At 40.0% G+C, this 23,579-nt stretch overlaps 1 protein-coding gene across 1 annotated transcript in view; it reads right to left on the reverse strand.

The window, feature by feature from the left end:
• Nucleotides 1–23,579, reverse strand: part of MIPOL1 (mirror-image polydactyly 1) — a gene marked incomplete at its 5' end in the record, with an annotated part of 160,080 nt that overhangs the window by 29,248 nt on the left and 107,253 nt on the right. The window contains 1 exon segment of the mRNA XM_084264226.1: nucleotides 18,824–18,918. Within this exon segment, the coding sequence (XP_084120352.1) occupies nucleotides 18,824–18,918 (95 nt within the window).

Genomic DNA, 23,579 nt, shown 5'->3' on the forward strand with positions numbered 1-23,579 from the left:
TGATAAAGGGAACGCCTGGGAAATTTAATATAGGGTAAGGCTGCCTCCCTATTGTACCAATGCAACTGGGCAGACTTGTCTGGGCCATTCTCCTTAACGTGAAACAAGGACACATGCTGGGGGAATGATTTAGTGGATTGGGGATCAGAGTTCTGGCTTGAATTCCCTGCTCTATTTCACATCTGTGTGGTACTGAGCAAGTCATGACATGCAAACCTCAGCCTGCCATGCTGAAGCTGGGGGTAAAGTGCCTTTCCCTTGTTTTTTGTCTTTCTTAAATTCTAATCTTTGGGTGCCCAGGATTGCTTCTTATTCCCTGTGTGTGCCTCATCTGGAAACCTGAGGCCCTGATCTTGGTTGAGGTCTGAGTGCAAATTATTATTTATAGGAAGATACAAAAGAGCTAATTAACAGTATGTGTCTGTTGGCAATGCACATCAGCCTGGATGACCTCAGCAGATGGATCCAGGTTTGTGACCTTTATGGAAAACACACCATAGCTTGTCAGGAGGAGGCAGTTTGTGCCTCTCTGTTGCAGGTTTGGCCTCCATTGCCACCATGGGGTACACGCAGCGATAGCAGTCTCCCATGCTTTGTCAAGTGGCTGTGAGCCCAAGATCCCTTTTTACCTGAGAGAATGTTTTTTGCTTCCTCCCAGGCAAAGGGGGCCATCAGCTGGATATGGTATAGGGGTTGGAAAGTAGCTGAAAATGGATGCTGAATTGATTTCTGTAACCTAAAGCTTTTAAATCAGCTTCCCTCACCACTCTCTTCTTTTACACTCACAAATTTTGACCATTGGGCTACTGAAACCAAATCTGTAGAAGAGTAATATAGTTGTGCACTTCAATTTAGCCTGAGTGAAGAGCAAAACAACAGTTTTAGCTTCATGAAGCAGGATTTCACAAGAAAAACTGAGTCCTTTTCTTTTTACCAGAGTATCATTTGTCCATAACCAGCACGTAAAACTGAAATACTGTAACAGGAAATGTATTGGTTGCAATGAACCAAAGAATTAATTATTTTCTCAGGACCTGACAAGGAAATTGAATGAGTATGGAGGCTCTTGTGAAATCTAGCCAACACTGAATTGAACGCTGTTCAATTCCTTATTTATTTTCTGAACAGGACAAGATAATTATTGGTATGAATACTGTCTCCTGTGCCTATACACATCCAACCGATACTAGGCTCTGATAGGTGCAGTAACACTGTTTAAAAGGGAAAACTAAATTCCTGCATCACTGTAGTCCTCATTCCATTGTCACAACTGTGGAAGTATAACACCTGCTACATCTCCACCAAAGACCTTAGGATGCAAGTCTAGCGTCTGTATTATTCCTTTTTACAGAATATGATTGAAACAAACAGAATGTGCTGTTAGACTAGCTTGGGTAACATTAAGATCCTGCATAGCTCAGAAGCAAATGAAAGATAAATCAGATAACATGAACCTTGTTACCCATCCTTCATCCCATTCCTTTGGGTGAGTGACAAATTCACAGCACTTCTCTTTCTTCTTTGGTGAAGGCTCCCAGTTCAAACTTTTTTAATGGCAGTGGAAGTCAGCTTATTTCCTGTTGAGAACCAGGAGAAAGGCCAGTAAGGAACACCTTGACTTGTATCAAAAAGTAAAAGGCTGGTGCTATCAGTTGGTGCCTCACTGTTCTGTGTGTCTACTTGTGTGTTGACCCTGGCTGGAGGCCAGGTGCCCACCAAAGCCGCTCTGTCACTCCCCTCCTCAGCTGGAAAGGGGAAAGAAAATATAATGAAAGGCTCATGAGTTGAGATAAAGGTGGGAGAGATCATTCAGCAATTAACATCATGGACAAAACAGAATCAACGTAGAATAAAATGCATCTGATTTATTACACAATCAAGACAGAGTAGGATAAAGAGAAATAAAACCAAATCTAAAACAATTTCCCTCACCCCTCCCTTTTTCCTGGGCTCTACTTTATTCCTGAATTCTCTACCTCTTCATCCTGAGTGGCACAGGGGGATGAGGAATGGGGGTTGTGGTTATTTCATCATGCATTGTCTCTGCCAATCCTTCCTCCTCTGGGGGAGGACTCCTCACACTCTTCCCCTGCTCCTGCAGGGAGACAGTCCTCCACCAACTTTTCCAACGTGTCTCCTTCTCATGGAGGCTTCAGTTCTTCACAGACTGCCCCAGTATGGTTTCCACAGGGTGCAAACCTTCAGGACCAGACTGCTCCAGCATGGTCCCACATGGGGTCACAAGTCTGGGTGTGGGGCCCTTGCTCTTTGGGCTGCAGGTGATGCCAGGAGCTTGCTCCAGTATGGGCCTCCCACAGGGTCACAGACTCCTTCAGGTATCTCCACCTGTTCTGGCATGGGGTCCTCCATGGGCTGCAGGTGGACAACTTGCTTCACCATGGTCTTCTCCATGGGAATCTCTCCTCCAGCACCTGTAGTGCCTCTTCTGCCTCCTTCTTCACTGACCTTGGTGTCAGCAAAGTTTCTCCCATCTCACTCCTTTCTCTGGTGGCAAAAAGGGGCTGCTTTGGGTTTTCTTCCTTCTTAAACATGTTATCCCAAAGGTGCTACCACTGTCGCTGATAGCTTCAGCCTTGGCCAGTGGCAGGTCTGTCCTTGAGATGGCTGGCATTGGCTCTATTGGACATGGGGGAAGCTTCTAGCAGAGGCCACCCCTGCAGCCCCCCCACTACCAAAACCTTGCCATGCAAACCCAAAACACTAGTCCAACTAAATACTTCCCAAAAATCTTACTGTTTCCTCCTGATCTCTGGGAATGGAATGCCACAAGAGAAAGAAAGCAAGAAAATATTGCTCTCTACATCGAAAAAGAGGAGCAAGAAGGAAAAGTTCCTTTGGGAGTAAAAAGAAATAATAAATAATCTAGATATTTGTAATTTTGACCTTAATCTTGCTTACCTCAATGACCATGGGATAGGCATGACACAAATCCTTCAGGGTAAATTTTGAACGTGATGTACAGAGTTTTTACCTTAATGAGAGATGCAAGATCAGAACCTATGAATCAAGCCTATGATATGCCCCTGAGTTATTTTTTCATGGACAGTGGAGGAACGGATGTCATTCCTCTGTTTAATCAGGAGTTAAAGCGCGTACAGTAATTCCTTATTTTCACAATATTCCTTCTGACAAAGATAACAACCATAAGAATGGTTCCCAGCTGGCTAAACCTGACATACAGGTTTTGTTAATAAAAAAATGCATGACTTAATTAATGAAACGGATCTATTAAGACTGTCCCCCAATCTACCACAGTGGCCCCACCTACAGCTGAACTTCACATGACCTATCTTATGCAAAAAGAATTGTAATAACTTGCAGTAGAGGCAGTTATAGAGGAAAGGTTGCTATGAAGAGAAAAATATGACTCAGAAACACATACAATGCCCCTAGAGGAGAAAGCTTAGTATTTTCACTTTTACTCAATGTTTTCTTTCACAGTGAATAATTGAAACGATTTTGCTAAACTGTAAAATTATTTCATCAAGAGTAATTACATTTGATCTATTAGCACCTGATACTATCTATTGTCTAAATTGCTTGCATTCAATCCCTGAGTAATGTCAACAGTATTAACGTCCATTATGGAAGCATTAGTTGAGTAAAAATAATTTTTAAGTGTTTGACATTCTTGTAACCTTCCTCCAGCATAATGTTCAAAAGAAATATCATTATGCCAACACCTTGGATTTTTTTTTAAGGTAATGTTTTTACTCAATTCTGCAAACTCAGGGTCTTTAAACTCACAAGCAATTTACCTGTTTTATTCTGGCAAGCATAAATCTGTAGCAAACTACTCATTTTACATTCTTCTTTGTTCCTGTCTAGCTGTCCCACACCAACTGGCTATCCAAATTCACCTCCATCAACTTTGGCAGGCTCAACACCTCCTTCGCTAAATCAGTTCCCCGCCCCTCCCCAATCATAAAGAGCTGCACTGTTACTGAAAGTAACTCTGCAACACTACCACAACCAAGTTATATGTACATGTTTGTTGATTTGACAAAAACTGACACCCCAAACCTGAACTGGTGCAACAATTGGACTCCGCTACCTGGAAAACAGATATTTTTCTCTCTTGCAGCCTCATCCTTATTTCAAAGGTTTCCATCTTCTTGCTGCCTTTTAGCAGAAGGAATATTATGAACTGTTTGAGATTACACTCTCACTCAAAGCAATGAATGCCACAGTCTTCTCCAGAATAAAAAGCTACTTTCTCTCCTTGGAATAGTGACTTTACAGTAATTTAAAGGAAGCAGGAGAAACAGTTGGTCATTAAACATTAAATGTATTAATGGGGCACTCACAGTGTATGGTTTGTCTGGAAAAGGCAGTTCTGTACTTGCATTTCAGAAGGGCTACTGCAATACAATAGCTACTGTGATAAATTTAGGTTTACCCCACTTAACATTTAGCAGAATCTAATAACGAAAAGTTAAATCAATGTATTTTCACAAAAAAATTGCATGAGTAGCACTATTCACATCTTACAGCTCGAGGAATCGAGAGGCAAAGAAAAAACATTCCAAAAGAGGCCCTTCATTTCTGCTCCCCAAATGGAGACCTTTAGGACTTGGTGTTTACAGGTTTCAGGGGCTTGCAACACCAGATGAAAACAATGACAAATCAGAATATTCAAAGCAGGGGTCCCTCAACCATTTCAGCAGCATGTAAAAATCAATCCACTTCTCTGGACTCATGATGCTTTTGAAGACCTGCTCGGCTCTCTTGGAAACCTTAGACCTGAGTATATGGACTGAGCATTCATCAGCACTTTCTTGTTACATGGCATTGTTGGCAATGGTGCTTCTGCAGAATTCAGAAAATTGATCTAAAAAAGAAGTGACACTGGCTATATAGGATCCTGGCTTGTTTAATGAATTTCCCTGATGAGTAGAGGGAAAAGTGATAAATAGGAAGTCTGGTACCTTAGGAGATATATAGAGAGACATAATTCCTAGGGAGAGAAATTCTGTCTGGTCCCAAGAGAGAATCTGTTTTTTATAGTTTCATTCCCTAGTGCTAGTTCTTTGGGATCCATCGGGCCTTAAAATCATAACATTTTGATGAAGGCTATGTGGATCTCCTTGTCTTGAAGTTCTGACTCATTTAGGTGATTAGGTCAGCTTCCTAAATTTTAGGAGCCAGAACAGTAAGAGGTAAAATAGCAGGCCCAGATCAGAACACACTTAAATCAACAGGAGTCCAAGGTAAATATATCTCTTCATAAGGAACTCCAGAAATGGAGACACTAAGGGAAATTGGCATGCTTACTACGTCACAAGCTGTTAGTGTAGCTCTTTGCCTTGTGTAGCCTGCTCTGGGGAAAATGAGTCTTAGTTTAGTCTGAAGAAAAAATTTAGTTCACAGGGATTTGAAAAACAGAGAAACAGAGGTTAAATGTCTATGCCTGGAGTTTTATGCTTACAGCTAGGAAAAATGTGACCAAGTTCAGGAGTCATTTGTAAGGGTAGACTAGATGTCAGGATTATTTAGATGGTGGACAAAAAGCTTTGGGACACACAGACCAGATATTTTTGAACAAACAAACCCTAAAATCATCTCACCAAAAGAATCAGAGCCCAGAATCTGAGGTGCATTTATCTAAAGGCAGTAACATCTCACCTACATTTATGATGAGTAAAATTCACCAGCTGCTCAAGCTGAAGCATGGGCAAACCTTCAGAGTGAGACTATGGGAAAGAAAAACGGAGTATGACATTCTCTGAGTAACTATGGTGTGTGAGGGGGAAGAACTTCAGTTGCCAGCCCCATCAAGTCCTGACAAAAGGAATGTGAGAGCTGTTCCCAAGGTGAAAGAAGACAAGCAGAACAATTTGGCTAATGGGATCACATTGAGCTAATGGGATCACCCTGACTTTCTTTTGTTTCTGTTGGTGTACATCAAAACTCTGTGTTTTAAAACACATTCTTTTTTAGTCAGTCGTGGGCTAAATCTTGAGGGATTATTTAGAATTTAAATACCTTCAGAAACTGAGACATGTGGAAAGACACTACAGGATGAGAACATTTCAAATTCAGAAGTTTACAAATTGTGAGAGCAGTTTCTCCTCTGTCAGAGGGAACAAAAAACCAACTTGGATTTTTTGATACCTTATTAAGCAGACAGTTATTGCTGCTACCCTCACATAGACATGCAGAAGTTACAGACACTCCATCTACACAAACCCAGAGTTCCTATCTCTCCCAAGACAGGTGTAGGTAAGACAATAAACCTAACAGTGCTGTAGCACCAAACCATACTATGGCACATTCATATTTGGCAAGTACTGACATCAATCAAGAACACTGTAAGTAATATTACTGTTCTCTACAAGCTTTCCTCTGGAAAACTTTCTAAGTGATCTTCATTATGGTACACTGAAAGTGTTCTGGAGATGCTCCTGGATTGACACATACAGATTTAAAAAGAAATTAGAACAGGTCAACATGATCAGGCTTTGGTGCCTGTAGTTGAACTATGCTCCAGCGAGCAACTGCCTTTCCAAAGGGGCACTTGCCGATTCCTTCCCAGCTCCCTGTGTGCAACCTCAGGTGCTTAAACTTAAGTATCCAAGACCAAAAATTGTGGCCACTTTGTTTAACAGGCAGATCTGCTGGGAGGCCTCTTGTAACCCGATTTTTTTTTTCTTAAAGCCTCATATTATTGGACAGATACTGGCCCAACTCCAATCCACAACTGCAAATCCAAAGAAACAGCTCAGAGCAAACCAGCAGCCTTATTAGCTTTTAAAGATTTCATTTTCAAGAACTCAAGACCCTTTATTGACTAATGAAAGGTTGGGTCCCCAAGCCCACAGACTGATGTTGCTTGGAACATATTTTAATCATTTTGGAGTGCTAGCAACCATCTGTCTAAAGAGCTTAGATCGCATAAATGCACTCTGAACTGCAGCTTCTTCTCACTCCAAACCCTTTCCGAAAGCCAAAGGGAACCCACAGGCATGGCAACTTTGAGACAAGTCAAGGCCTTTGTGATGTGATAAGGCTGCTTTTATTATTTAGCACATCCTTAGGTTTAATGACACCACAGATAACAGATACACTAAAAAGATACCATTGTCATCTCCTATCTTGTAACAGTAATATCCAACTGTGACTTCACTTTGTTTCTACCCAACATTTCTTTCTTAATATATTATTTTAAAATAATAGATAAGTGAAATAAAATGATTTTTTTCCTGCTGCAAACAGCAGTAATCCTAACAAATAAATGCAGAACAAATGTATAATGTAAGAGAGAAATGAGAACTTTTTTCCCCCACTACTTTCCTACTTTTTTTTTTTTTTAAGATACAGAAGACAAGCAAACAAACCCCAAATAAACTACTGTATTTATAATTTAAGCTTCTGTCTTTTGGGCAGGTACTGTTCGCATGTACGAGTCCAGTTTGGCCAGCACTGAATACAAATTTACATTGAAAAGTTCCCTTGTAGCTGCAGCTTTTATGATGTTCACATTTGTGAACAAATTTTGCACAATTGTCATAATTATTTCCTTCTCTAACTCGAAACAATTTGGGCATCTCAAAGCTTTTTTTGTGGTGATCAGTGTTCTTGTCCTGGTACAGACATATGCTATTAACCCTGAAAGCTTGGAAGCAATGATGATGCTAAGCATGAAAGAAAAAAAAAAGTTGCTATCAAAAATGAAAGCAGCAGTCTTAAGAAAGTGGCAAAACCAGCATGAAAATAGCTCTCTTGATGACAGGAGACACATGGTGGTGGATTTTGTATGACAGACCATGACTTTATTTGCTCCAATCGTCAGCAACCTCAGTGGGTTCAACCCTGAGATTACAGGATTTGCAGGTTTCTCTTCCTTCTGAGATCAGATTCTTGGCACTTTTATTCACTCAGGACACTAGTCACCACAAGAAAATGTTAGTATTACACACTGCAATATTGCATTTTCCAAATCAGTAGCCTTCATGCTATGACTGGCTAGATAGCAGCGTGAAGGTGAAAGAAAACAGCACTTCTGCCTTGCTCATGAAAACATTTGTGGGTGGCCACACTCCAATCTGTATCACTGATACGGTGAAGATTAAGAGAAAAGAAGACAAAAACCAAACACGAAGTGGCTCAGGTAGGGGAAGAGCTTCTTTAAACTCACTTCGCTCTCAAAGAAAATAACCCACCGATGATTCACTCAGCGTTAATTCCCTCCCTCTCCTTCTGTGGCTTTTCCTTCCAAACTGGCAGCCAGAAAAGCTTCTCTGCTAGTGAGACAGCAGCTCTGTACTGCTGCTTACAAGCTTTCTTGGTGGTGTTAGGGGAAAAAAAAATATAAATTGCTCTGTGCTAGTTCTCTTTCCTGTCATGACCGTATGAACTTGGGCTTATAAAAGCAAACTATTACTAATGCGTTACATTTTACTCAAATATTTGAGAGGCTCAGAATTGTGCAAATCCCAGCAGGCCCACTTCTTCACTGGAAAACTGCGGCTGAAGCTTCCAAGTAGGTCCCTACCCTCCCCAAAAATGACAGCCTTCACACCTATGTTGGAAGAATTACCCCTACCAGATGAGTAACACATCATTATGCAATGCTCGACACGTTAAAAACCTTCAGCTTCCAAAACACAGGCCCTCTATCACATCAGTTAGAAAAGTCCCTCATGGATGGAATTTAAAAGTGGAAAATTTTCCAGTAAAAGGCATCGGGCATGACATGTGTGTAGCAAATTAATAAAAGCTCTGGCTTAAGAAAAAGCAACTGAATAAAGGAAATTCTTTACTCTTGGCTTCTCTCTTTGTAAATGCAACAGGTGGGCACTCTTCTGGCTCGTGTTCTGTGACAGGCAGAGGACTTCTGCCACCTGAATTCCTAGATATTTTCTAAAAGAAGTTTTCCATTGACTCCACTGCGAGCAGGGTTAAGCTCAAAGTAAGAAAAGCAATGTTATGTCTAGCACTGGTTGAAAATTGCTCATGTGGAAAGTCTTCTCACCAAACATTTTTTTTTTTTTTATTGGGAGATGTAAATTCCAACACAAAAAACATGTTGGCTTCCTGTGGCAAATTTCTAAGTGAAAATTTTCCTTTCACCTTGACATTTCAACTTGAAATGCTATTTTGTTTCAGTTCTTCAGCTGAAGAAAACTGAACTGAAACACATCAAAATGAACAGGTTTTTTTTATTATTGAATTGACATTTTAACATAAAAACATCCTGTGAAAAATCAACAAAAAAGAAATGGCATTTAACGTCCTCCTGACAATGTTATTACTTTATTTCCAAATATCATATTCATAACAAAAGAAATTCCCTTTCATACAATATTTATAGGGTAGGAGGATTTTTTTCCCCAGTTTCAGATTTTCTTTCAAACTTCTCATGGGAAAATTTGTCTTTCAAACAGCTCTTATTACACACACAGTTTTCCTATATTTCTTTAACTTGCTCTAGAGAGGGCTGCTTCTTATCCTGTATCTCTTTTCCTCCCCTCATTTTAAAGTAGGAGTACATCCATTTTCATAGCCATAAATCTCTAAAGATGCTAGGGAAAATGGTATAACTTCTTATTTGTTTTATACAAATAAAGCAGCTGAAGCAGAGTTTAGTGATGTGATTCATCTATATTCATCTCAATGGCAGAATCAGAATATGAAGCCTCTGGTCACATACCCTTTCTACCAGATAAGAGACTTCATAATCCTGCATGTGCTCTTTATAGATTTCCCACTGTTTTGAGTATATACACATTATACAGAATAGATATTAATTCTACTGATATCCAAGTCCAAACTTTTACAAGTATTTCTACAGGAGTAGAATACTTTTGGATTACTAATCTACTCCAACCTATCAGTAGCAGTCAGATGGCTGTTTGTAGGTAGTTCTTCCACAGACTTTAAACCTTCTTTCCAATAACTCCATCCTAATAGGATTTAAAAAAAATTTAAAAACAATTCCTAGAAACCTCTAGCTAAGTACTTATTACAAAAAGCACAGAACAAAATTACACTTCCTAGACTTTTCAGCTCACTGAGAAACCAAGGAGGTCATAACAGAAAACCCAGAGAGAGTGGAGGTAAAGGAGAAGGGGAAAGAATTAGCCAGGTGAAGGAGCTGCTAACAGAAAACTAGAAGGACCATGTACACAGAGTCATGAGACCATATCAGTATGTGATGGCAGGGAATCTGATTCCTTTCCATCAAGCAAATCCCTGCTCTTAGAGAAGAGCAGAAACTCATCTGAAGAGGTCCATCACAGCAGAACTGACAAAGTAAGCGTTGGTTTAGTTCACATTAAGGCTCAAGCCTGATGAAATACAGTATAAGAAGTTGCCGAATGCTTCTAGCTTGAATATGCTTGGAACAACAAGCAAATGGTTGGTCCTCTGCTAGTCGTAAAAACTTGAGAAAGTATGCCAGTATTAACTCACCCAATAACAGAAGAAGTACCAGAATAAGCACAATGCATGGTACAAACTAGAACTGCATCACAGAGCACGTTAGGCACTTTGGTCCATATACATGCTGCGCGTGTTCCACCTCAGACCCACTGCTTAGTGTTCCCTATGGGCAAGGCACCTCTGAAGGCCAAGATGCAGCCCCTAGAAACACTGGGCACAAAGATTTCATAAGATGTAGGTCAGACCAATCCATGCCCGAGTCAACAGCAGCACAAAGCAATCTGAGTATTCACCTCCGTGCTGGATGGTGTGGGGTGGCTCAGTATTCCATCAGGCTGCTGGGATCTCTGACAGTCCAGTGCTTCCCCTCCCTCAAAGTTTTTTATCAGACATTAGAGCTGAGTAGGAAATTGTTCTTTCACACTACAATTTATCTTTTTTCCCAGTATGATGGGAAAATTTCCAAAATCATGTCAGCTAAGATACTGCATTGGCAGGCAAAAACCTACTCCCCCCAACAGGTTCAAATACCATTTTACCTTTCGTTGCCTACCAAACAGGCACTGTTAACACCTGTCCTAGAGTCTCTATCTACCTTCTCTCTTCTGTGCAAATGGTCAGTTATTAATTGGAGTACAGATGTGAGTCTGGTCTACCACATTACCAAGGAAGTTCTCTATCCACTGATTCATAAAGTCAGTCTCTCTGACTTTATTATTGCTAGAAAGTAGAGCAAATGCAGAAGGAGAGACAATAATCAATTCCAGGCTAGAAAACAAGAAGCCTGGGAATGGGGCAGAGGGAAGAGGATAAGAAATCCAATAAAGTATGAAATACATAAGGATAACAAGGATAATAAGGTAGGGCTCTGCCTCCACCACCCACCTGCACCGTGACACTGTGAAATACATCCACCTAAGTAGTGCTAGTAAAACTTCATGCAGCTGCTTTGCCAAAGCAGAGCAGTTTATTGGTTTTCCCCCTTCAGCTGTCTGATCCGGTTCATGAAGGAGCCCCCAAACCCTGGGCTCTTCTCTCCTGTAACACTAACAAGAGCTGTGATTGCACAACCAATGCGGAGACAAAGGGAAAGAGGACAGAGGGTCTTACCAGTGGCAAAATGCTGTGGGACTACAGAGTTAGAAAGACCCACCAATCTAAAATCCCAGTTATTTGGGGGCTGCAGCACCCCACTGGAAGGTAACACCATAACAGAGGAGAAGCTTGAATGCACAGATTCTAAATCTCAAGTCCAAATCACCAGGGTGTTGGTTCCCTTGCCCTCACAGACCGACTAAAATTCACTGAAACCTCCCTGGGTTCCTTGGAGAAGGTGTGGTTTGAACCAATCTGATTTAAAAGACAGTAACTACTTTTGACTAATCTCAACACTGAATTCAAGAAACAAACAGGAAGAAAGCATGCATATTAAAAAATTTTAAAAAACCCCAAACAAACAATAAACAAGAGCTAAATCTCTATTCCTCACGTCTGAATCTGCCACAGAGATCAGTGAGACTTTATATGTAGAGAATAAGAAATATAGATTGGATAGCATCTGAGGTTTTTTGTAATAATGAAAACCAAACAAAACCCTTAGTGTTCCCTTACAGAGCCATTGTTTCCCACATGTTAGGCTGTATCGAATTGCAGTGGGGTAGGTTCCTTCACAAACAGACATATCACATTGTCTCCCACTGTATAATAGATGCAAACGCCTCATCTCTGATACAAAAGAGAATCTCTCCTCTGCTTAGAAGCGGGAAATTTAACTAGCTGAAGCTTTATGTTTGACATGTTTGACATCAGGTGTCTGAAACTCTTGAATAAAGTCAGTGCTGCAAGGACAGGGAATACTTAAAGCACAGCTGCTGTCTTCTCCTTGATCTCCCCAAAACTGGTCTGCAAAAAGAGCAGTAGGTATACAGTGATGTCATTATTCAGTCATTCTTCTTAATGACTGTAATTATACCATGTTAGGTCTAAAGCAACTAATATGAAACAACGACAGCAACTGCCAGAACAGCAGTGAGCAGACAGGATGAAAAGAACAGGAAAATGAGTCAACGGCCATAACTGAACAATTGAGATAAAAAACCAGCCATGAAACGACCAGGACTCTGAGGTAAACTGCAGGGGCAGGTGCTCAAGGTATCCTGCTATTGCTTTGGAGGAAGGACTGAGATCACCGCTCAGCACTAGTGGCTGCAGCCTCGCTAATCCCCTTGTAAATGGGTTCCAGTTCATTTGGACTGGGAAGCTGGACTTTAGAGCAGTCCAATCTGTTGCTGCAAACCATGTGCCCCTGGGAGAAATCTGGACTGGAGAAATCTCTGAAAAAGACAGAGATGGCAGAACAAACAGGCTCAAATGTTTGAGCAAGGGTCAGTCAGAGACTGAATACTTAGGCAGCTGTATTCTGACTTGTTTCTGCAGTGGCTGTGAACCACACAGTATAAAGCAAGAGGATGGATATTGACATCTCAGGTAAAATAATGTACAGCTTTTACTAGCCCTTAAAACTGGAAGAAGAGGAACAGTCTAACATCAGGAATTACACCAATATGTATCCATGCAGAGAAACCATGGGGCATACCAGTTGAAATGGTACCGTCTGAGTATTACTTTTCGTAATGTTGGCCATGAAGCCATACAATGGAAGTAAATTAACCAGGCACCATTATATTCAGGGCTTGAACAGAAACCAGCCTTTTGTTTTCCAGGACTGCAATAATGCATTGGAAAGCTGAATTTGTCCCCATGCTTACAAGCCTTTTGTTTGAGGAAATGAATAAAACCCTCTTGATTCTCTTCTCTTTCATGTCTATACATTTCAATCTTTAAAACGATGAACCTCCATGTCATTTTACAAGAGACTTTGTGGGAAAAATATTGACATTCATAATAACAATTGGTTTTTAGACCATTTGTTCGTGTCACTTAAACATGAATTCCAACTTAAGTGAAGCACCAGGAGCATGAGAAACTTTTAGATTAAAATTTTATTAAACTTCTTCAACATTTATAACTTTTTAAAAGTGATACAACTGGTGAGGAAGTAAGAAAACTGAGGTTCTAATGGAAAAGCTACCCATATTGACTGAATATCTGAGTCTAAAAATACTTATTTCAGGTCTTAGTACTTACTATTACAAGGGGTTTCACCAAAGATACTTTTCTATTTCATTATTGAAAACTGTCACATAACTGTAATATAACCTACGTTTTTCTTAGAGGATGGTCCTAACTTAGGAATTCCAATTACTCTGCAATGTGCAGCTCCTGGGACTGACATGCACCTGCCATTAAACTCCATTCCTTCGTGTCACTATGAACTTTCTCTCAGATCTTTACATTATCTCAATTTCAGGAGAGTAAAAAAAAATAATTCTAAATTAAATTTCATTTTAACACTGCAATTTTTTTCAAATGTCTGTTCATTAAGAAATTTGCTGTGATAAATGCTTCTCCCTGTTGTGACTTCCAGCCAGCAGCTATTTCAGCATCTCACACACATCAACAACAAATTGGAAGAACCTTTAGATAGAGATTTTCTGCAAAAAGTTTTCACTGTCCCTCCTCCTCTGTGGACATTAGACCTGGCAAATTGGCTTTTAGGGCACTTGATTAAATCACAAAGTAGCTTCTTAAATTGTTGTTGAAATAACTACTCAAAGTTACTAAAAGCATCCCTAAATCTTACCTTAGATCCTGGATTCTTATCCTCAGCAGTTTCATTCAAAGGTGTGTGAACTAACATAGATATACATATCTTACAGAGCTGGGGAGTAAAACATTATTTTATTGCACTGAACATCACTGTATCTGACCCCAATATGAAACCTCTCAAAACCATGCTTTAAAGTAAGGATAGCCCTGCATTTTTATTTTGCTCTCTTTCTTTGCAGTTGTGTTGATTATATTAGAGGAATATCTTTTGCTGGACTATTTAGAATTTTTCTGAAGTATTTGCCAAAGCTGAAATATTTCAGACTTTTAAAAAATAACATGGAAAAATATATATGTACTTCCCTAAACAGAGATATTTTTCTCTTACGGAGCTGTAACTTTTTAGCTAATATGTGAAAAATAATCAGTATGCAACAGCACAAGTCTTAGTCAGGACTTTAACATGTAGAAGTACACTTCTGAGGTATTACTGAAGTAGAAGGAAATGGATTATAAAAATGTGCAGACTGCGTAAGTAAGAAAATATGGAAATAACTTGTGATGACGTTTAAACAACAGAGCTATGTGAGAAACAGGTAATGGGATTAACACTCCTACGTACTTCAAAACTGATGATTTGGATATAGCCTTCTTTGGGCACTGAGGATCTATGATTTGCATTAATCCTCAGTTTAGAGAGTACTATGTTGAAACAATTATATTAGTAAGCTAGAAACTCTATACTGTTCCTAGCTGTTAGGCAAATTTTCATTCCTGGTATGTATTTTTGGGGGTTACTAGCCAGAAATGCCATTTTCCTTTTGAGACAGGTCACAGAAACAACACAAGACAAACAGAAGCAGAGAAACTGCCCAACTTTATTCAGAGCCAACTTCCTCTCTCTATCTGAACTAGATTCTTCCCCCTTTTCTTTTTCCTCCTTTTCACTTCTCTTTCCTTTTAAAGAAGCCTGGAATTGTTCTGGGATGTTCTTTCTCTTCAGAAAGTAAAACTCAGATGAAAATCATTCCAGCATTTATTTCCCAAAAGCTCATTTTAATTTTTGGTTTGGGTCTTTCAGGCCTTGCATAAAACTCCACTTTCAGCTAGGACTTATTTTCCACTTCATCTGCAAAGAAGTATGGTTTACAACACAGACTTCTTTCACAGTTGGAGAAAAAATATTGAATGGCTTCAAACAACAGCAGCTACTGAATCACAGAATTGTAGAGCAATTCAGGTTGGAAGTGACCACTGCAGGTCCTGAGTACTACAAAACTCCCTGCCCCCAAGTGGTATCAACTATGAGGTCAGACCAGGTTATTCATGACTTGATAAAGTCATACACTGGACCTTTGCAAAGATGGAGATGGCAAAACCTCTCTGGGCAACCTGTTCTGATGGTGGACAGGCCCTCACAGTGAAAAAGCTTTCTCTTCTAACCAGCCTGAAACTCACCTGTCCATGATAACCTCTTCATAGACATTGTCAGGCTGCTGTTCAGTCTCCCTAAAGCCACCAGAGAAAGATTTTTTTTCCCTTTGCTAAACAAGAGCAGTACCCCCAGCCCTTCTTTTACAGTGCAAATGCTACAGCTTCCTGACTGGTGGTCTTCTGTTAAACTTGCTCCAATTTATAGCTGTTATCTTTCTCCTGGAGAAAAAAAAAAAGATTTTTTTTCTTTTTTTTTTTTCTGAAGGTTTCCACTTGTTTCCTTCCTTTGAGCATGCCTGTGTATACATATACTTGCATATCCATGCATACAGATATTCTGGACCTCAATATCTTGTCCCTGATTTTGTATAATTAAGGGATATTTGGCTTTTTCTGGATACCAATGTTAGTGAAAAACAGATCAGTACAAAACCACACTTTTTAATGATACTGTTTACACATATATGAATTAAAAAACTATTAATATATGCACATAGCCATTATTTTTACAACTAACCCCCTAAAATGTGGTTGTGTGTTAAAGCATGGCTTTAGTCCACATTAATGTTAGCCTCTGGTCTTTTTCTTTTCTTAAATTTGTTTCTCCAAAGTTAAAAGAAGATGTAGGAATTTCACTCAAAACTATGAAAAAAAGAAGTACAAGAAAATGCTTTTTCTAAGGCCAAGGAAGCCCTAAGAGCAGGAGGAGAAGACAGCAAATGGAGCCAAAATTTCCAAGCCGCTGTCATGTTGGCACAGCAGAGGCGACAGAAGGTGGGAGAAGCTGGCAAAGGGATGAGAGAACAGTAGGTGAAGGGAATGTGCACCCTGCATAATAACTGGAATTCTACAGTTCAGATGAAGAGTGGAGCATATGCAGAAGCCCATATATGCCCAAAAAAGAAATAACTGCAGAAAAACCATAGTTTTGAACAGCAATTTGCCTAGCTAACTGTCTTGCATCAAAGCACCAAACTTCCACCTCAGTCCAAAACAGGCTGTCTGAAAAATGCTCTAGGTGCTCACCCTGGATTGCCATAGTATATGAAAAGGAAATAAAAGGACCCGTTAGACATCTACACAAGCATTCTTTAACCAGAAGCCACATACAAAGCTGAGCCTGGGAAATACACTCTCTACTTTGTCATTCATGATTACTGTGGCCAGCCCACCCTTAGTCTGATACAGTCCCTGGAGCTTTATGCACACAGGCCACACACTTTTCTTCATCTACCTCGTTTGGCACATGTTCAAAGTACTGCCACAACACTGCACAACAGAGGCTGCAGATGTTCATGTAATATATGGGAAACTGTAACCACAATGTCAAGATATCCATAAGAATCCTCATAATCCTCATTTCTACCCAAGGCAAAAGACAGTCATGAGATCTGAAACATTGCAACTTATACACTTATAAAAGCCCTTCTTCAGCCTGGTGACAGATCTAGAAGGCCTTTAGCTTTCTTAGCTGTGCCTCTGCAAGCAGTATGTCTACACAGAGAGGTGTGGAGTCTCCATTCATGGAGATAAAATGCATCTGGATGTGGTCCTGGGGAACTGCTCTAGATGGCCCTGCTTGAGCAGGGAGGTTGGACAAGGTGACCTCCAGAGGTGTCTGCCAACCTCATTCGATCCATGCCTCTGTATGTCCACTTCAGATCACATTACAAAAAAAAGTAATCCATCCTCTAAGAAAAAATGAAGCAGGAGATAAAAATCTCTCATTTTTGATGTTCTGAACTACCGTGTAACTTGTCTAACTTAGTAGTGATACAATAGTTCTTGCCCCAGGGGATATTCAGATGAGTATTTCCACACCTTATGACTAAATCTTGCAAAACACTATCATCAAACTTACAATGGAATTCTGCCTGTTCAAATTAAGGACCATAAGTTAATAACATGATACATTCTGCAAGTTGCTAACGTTAACATTTCTCAGATTTAAAGCATTTACATCAGTAAACTGAGGCCACTGTCTATGACACTTAAATACTGTATGTTAGTGCAAACGTGACACACTACCTCAAAAATGTGACTTAACAGCCAGTGAAAATTCTACAGCAATGTGAAGAGATCATCACAAGCAAATTCTTAATTTCTGAAATATCAATACAAAAACTGCATTTCTGTTTCTAAATTATTCTACAAATCCCATTTAAGTGAGTAATAAGGGCACTATAATAAATTCTTTTAGCTTAGTAAATCATACCATACTTTGTGCACACACTAAATGCTGACCAAATTCATTAAAAGCAATAATCACAAATTGCTTGGGGTTTCTATTCACTATTAACAGGCTTTAAATAAATGCCTATGAGATTTAGGAACAAAAGTTGTTTTTGAAACTTCCCTCCAAGGTTTTAATAAACTTAATGAGAAGGGGAAACTCTAAAAACCTCTAGAAACCCAAGTATTTTTCACTCATAAATGCTGAAACACTGAAAACATACACAGTTCTGCTACTGCAAATGCTTTTTAGTCATAACTAACTAGTCCTCTTTATTTCCAATGAGCATAATATTCACACTACATTTATTATTTACCTCTGCAGCCCACATCCCTCATCACAGACATTCAGCCTTCAGATTCACAATTTTCTGCTGTGTTGATGCCAATTCTCCTGCCTGTAACCTGCTGGCAGCTCTGTATCCCCTCTCACAGAGGAGGTCAGGATGAAATGAGAGCTGTAACCCAACATCACTCCATAAAACAACCTAACTCCTTCACTGGACCACACAGAGTTTTGCCTTGGGGACTAAAACCCACTGATCCATGCAAATGTTCAGCGCAGCGCACCTAAATTAACGAGAGAATGGCTATTTCTCTCATTTTACATACTGCTACAGAATGGAAGGAATTAAAACATACATATTATGTTGGGGTTGAAAAGCAAACTGTCTTTCAGAATTTCAGATTTTATTCTTTTAAAACCTATGTTGATTAAGTTAGGCACGTGCAAACAACCAGGCAAGAAACAAGCACTTATGTCAACCGGTTCTTTTGTCCTCCTGTTTTTAAGTGAACTCATTGCTATAACACAGCTTTTCTATTTATATGAGAAACAACTGCCAGCAACCTTCCCCTTCTCTCAGAAGAAACGAATAGAAAATTTAGGCTCTAAGAAAAGGGCTTCTATTTCAAAGAGGTGGTTGGTGAGCAGTAAAGCAGAAATGCAGGCCTTGATTCATTGATGTATTCACATTTCCAACAAATACCTATTTGATAAGGCCATTTCCTCACTCACAGTCAGACACAGTACAGAAAATTTCCCCTCTGACTCACTGATTTATATTAGTATTAATTATTTTACCTGTAATAAACATGCAGTGTCTGGATTTCTCCTGCTAACTTTTTGCACTGTTGAAGAGCGGCCTCCTTTTCCTGTTGCAAGGCTATCAAGTCTGCCTGCAAAACAAAACCAACCCAACAAATGACACACTATTTATTCACAATATTCACGTTGCTTTGAAAACGTAACAATTCTTTGTGTGCATTCATTTCAGTCATACTGTATTACGATTGCATCCATAAAGTTATACTGCTTTGTAATACCACCAATTTAATTCTTATGACAAAAATGGTTTCTTGTTTGAGAATTGCAATGTTTTTCAAGGGTTTTTTTTTTCCCCTTTTCCCCAGCAAGACGATGTTTTGAATGGCTTCTCTTGTGTATACGATTTTGAAGGGCTAAGGTTAGGTCTCTCCAGTTCTGCCAGAAAACTTATTTCATATTGATACAGTTTCCTATAGTGTGAAACTGTTGACCAACATACAGAGCGGCAAGGAAGGCGCTCAGCCGCGAACTACCGATGCGCGACTCTTGGCCTGCACATGGCTCTCCGGCTGTGAAGCGCGGTTCCTGTGCTGGGAGCCGCTGGCTGATGTTTCCGGCAGGAGAGCTGCCAGATAACCCACACCCTGAGCAGCAGCAGCAGGCGATGAACCAACGGGGGCTGCGCTCTGGGATCTGGGTGCGTTCTCACCCAGGATCTGGTTTCGAGTGGAGCGAGGGAATCCCTGTGAAATCACTGTCGTCTCCCACCCGTGAACCCTCACGGATGTTCCACCTCCCGTTGTTTATTCACAGTGAGCTCAGAAGGGCTTGTGACTCAGGACCATTATGGAAATTGCAGCATGTGGCTTGTAAGGTCAGGAAAGTAGCCAGCCCCGACACGGCCTTACAGTTAAAGAGGAGGTAGGAGAAATAAGTACTCATGTATATTTAACATGGCTCTATAGCTTAATCACCATTAATTTTAAAATGTCCAGTTTCAATAGCACTGCAGGACTCCCTTGAGGGACCACGTAGCATATAAATTATCTCACAATCAGTGGATGATTAATTATTGTAACAACAAGTAAGACCGGGCTTGCACAGCAATTCTTTGACACATGAGCCTGAGCATTGGGCAGCTTTCCAATGTTTTTAATTCACGGTGTAAGTTATTAATTGCACAAACTGTAGAGCCCCAAACCAAGAGGCACACGTGTGAGAAACGCTGACTGTGGATTCTGCCAACTCTTCAGGACAGTGTTGTGGAAAAGTTTCTTGGTAAATTAAAGACCTGGTACAGCAGCTATGAACACATGAAGGAAAATGCACAGAGTTCAGCCTCCAGCTCAGCCAGGCTTGCTGTATAATCATGAACAACTCTGTCATATGACTAAAAGTCTCTCTCCTAAAACAGGGCTCCCACTTGCTTGTTTCCTTTAAATGTCTGTTAAGACTGCAAGTCTTCAGGGCAGGTGTTTTATTGTTTACTGTCAACTCCCAGGCATCTATGGGCAATTTATTCTGCTGGTTGATTAATCAGGTCCTGGATACATGGCTGACTCCTGGCAAATTTTCTTAAACACTGCACTGCACAAATGCAGCTACTCTGCACTGTGTTGCTCAGTGTATTGCACTGCACCCAGGGTTTTGCATTGCTGGGGTACAGCACTCACCGTTCTAATTGCTTCTGTAACAGACATTCATAAAATCTTAACAGGAAGTTCCCTGGAGAATAAATGAAAAAACCCTTTCTTACTATATGGAAGGTTCCTCCAGCTTTAAAAGGAGAAAGCGTTAATTATTAACCTCTGAGTGACAGTGGTTTAGAGCTTCTGACACTGAAAACAATGTACTGGATGCTGGCAAGCCCTAACTCCTGTCAGCAAGAGGTTAAAATCCTCTGCAGGTGAGCCTCTTGCCCACTGCTGCTTACTGCCTCACAAGCAGAACTCACAGCACACAAGGATGTCAGCCAAACCAAGCTATTTTCTGTAATTATACTGTTCTGTAGGTGAAACAACATTCTTAAAAATTGGAAAACACACTTGAATCAAAGTAGGTGGTTTGTTCTAGAGGCCAATAATTAACATCCTTGCCAATTTTCAGTGTACTGTGAAGTGTGATTGAAATGGTAGACTGGAAGGAAATGTTTGCAGCTGACACACCTACTCATGGAGAGATTAACGGCTAGTCTCTTTGGAGAACTATCATAAAAAATACACCTTATGTTCCACTTGCTTTTCAGGACAAAAGTCAGAAGGCACTGGAATCTAAAGACTCTTATTTATATGAGTTTTTCAGCATAGAAAACTTCATTGATTTGACTGGATTTGCATCTGGGTTTGCACCAGTAAAAATAACAGCAGAATCAGGTGCTCTGGATTTAAAAAAAACCCAAAACCCACCAGCTCCAAAAACTGAAAGGAAGTTGGTATTTTCTAACCTTCTCAGCAGCCTGTAGTGGGGTTGATACCAGGGAGCTGTGTGAGACCAACAAAAATTCAGGCAGAAGACTTTTTGTGTGCAGCATGCAGCCATGTGACAAAAGGACCCATCATTCACAGGCCTGAAGAGTGGTAAACACAAAATAACTAAAATATCCTCCAAAAAGAGAGATACCTTCCTCCACTTAAAGAAGGAAAGCAAAGCAGTGCACATCACAAAGTTAAATTGCTAACTAAAACAATGGTGCCTGCACTACTATAAAACATTTGGAAGATTCCTGTAATGTATATTGAAATCCATCCACAGCCCACATGGCAAAAATCCTACATGAGCTCACCTCTAGTAATAACAATAACTGCTTGGGAACTTTTAAAAAAAATATTATCCCTTTGGAAAATGTCAAGCTGTGGAAATCAGAACTCTTCACAGAAATGGATCAGTTTTGATTAAATTGTTTTGGAAGGTATGGTAAAAGAAGGAATGGGATTACACTCAGGTGCCTCTGGTGGAGGTTTTCCCTATAAAGGTCAATTCAGAGGTGAGGTTGGTCACCACTTTGGTATAGAGGCCACCCTTGGTGAAGTTCCTGTTTAACCCATAAAGGGCATTCTGATTCCTGGTATACAGTCTCATATTGGATCAACATGGATAGATCCTTCCCCCCATCTCTGCCCCCCACCCCACTTTCCTGCAAAAGAAAATTCTTGTTTCTACACTTCTCCCATTTTGCATTTGAGCCTGTTGAAAAGTCAAATTTTCAAATTAAATCTATGAGCTAATTGCTACATACCAAACAAATTCGCTAGATCTTGGCTGACAAAATCTCATTATTGATTTTTTCCCTGTTGTTTTTGTTTGAAAATATTTAAATGAACAATGCTCTGTGTATTCTAAATGCAAAGGCTGGAAAAATACAAGACTTAGGCAAAGGAAAACAAAGGATAAAACTACTTTTTATCTTTCCATAATTACTCTAGGGTAAACTTGAGCACCCTCAACTCCCATCTAAATCATACAAGGTAAGAGCACACAGCATCCTCTGCAGTCAGGTTCCCTGTGGGTGAGAGATGGCTTTTCAAATCTTTTCAACATCCAACAGAAGGAAAAAGCCATTCAACGAACTTGAGAAATAAGGCTTCATAGCTTTATCTCTGCACTGTTTTTTTTCCCTCATACATTTATAGAGAGCACACATATCCACCTAAATATAAAGAACACATATTTTTTCTTCCTTACATAGGATAAACAAATAACCTTTTCTGTTACCTCTCATTGAGGAGGCTCCCTGTTCTCCTGACCAATTCATATGTATCTCTCATCAGTATTCCGCTAGCAGCACATCCTAACTCCAGTGGAAACATCTTACCTGATATTTTCTTGCATCCCTTTTGCTCACAGTCACCCTCTGATACCTGCCCGTTCTCCTGCCCACTGGTATTACCATCTAACAGTGGAAATTCTTATTCATCCTGAAATGATGATACCTCACACTTGGTACCACTGAATTCCACCCCACTGCTTTTGTTTTTCCAGGGCTTGAGGCCATTCCAATCTTTCTGCAGGACAGCTTGAACTTACTTTGTATTAATAATATCTCCACTTTGTATTAATAACATCTCCCAGCTCTGCGTCATCAAGCAATTTCATTGGTACACTGTTGCTTTTCATGCCAAGGGTTCTCAGTGACTGCATTAAAGAAAACTGGTTCAGCACCAATTGGAGAGAAATTGGAGAGAAATTCCACTACTGAAATCCTTGGACCTTAACGTTGCTCCTTTCAAAGCTGTTTGCTATTGCCTTCCTGCTAACTAGTTCCTTATTGCCTTTGACTAATCCCTCATCTCCTTCATGGGTACATGACATTTTGCAGACAGACATGAGCTCAACATGCCCATCCTTCCAAACAAGAGATGCTAGGTGAACCCAGTTAACAGCAAGCAGCATTTCCCACATTAAGCTTGTGCCTGCTTGTAAAATAACAATACACACATTCTCCACTGTAATTAATAATTTTTCATATGACACCACTCACAAGTTTATGTGTCAGCTTATATTTAAAAAATTTCCCTAAGTAACCTGTTATCATACCAAAGGAGAATTCTTGCATGATCTTACTTCGTGAAAGTTGTACTGCAATTCACTCTTGATGGATCCACACTTTAAAAACATTTCCTTCCAAATTTACTCTGAAGTGCTGTAATATAGATGTTGCCTCTGCTAATTCTCTGTCACATTACAATGGACACAGCCTTATGGGATCTATTCAAGAACTTTACCATCAGTCCTGCGATTTCATGTACCAGCTCTTTCAGAACTGCTGATGAAAACCACCCATTATCTCAACCTA

This window comes from Gallinula chloropus, assembly GCF_964237585.1.
Source record: "Gallinula chloropus genome assembly, chromosome: 4".
Taxonomy (NCBI): Eukaryota; Metazoa; Chordata; class Aves; order Gruiformes; family Rallidae; genus Gallinula; species Gallinula chloropus.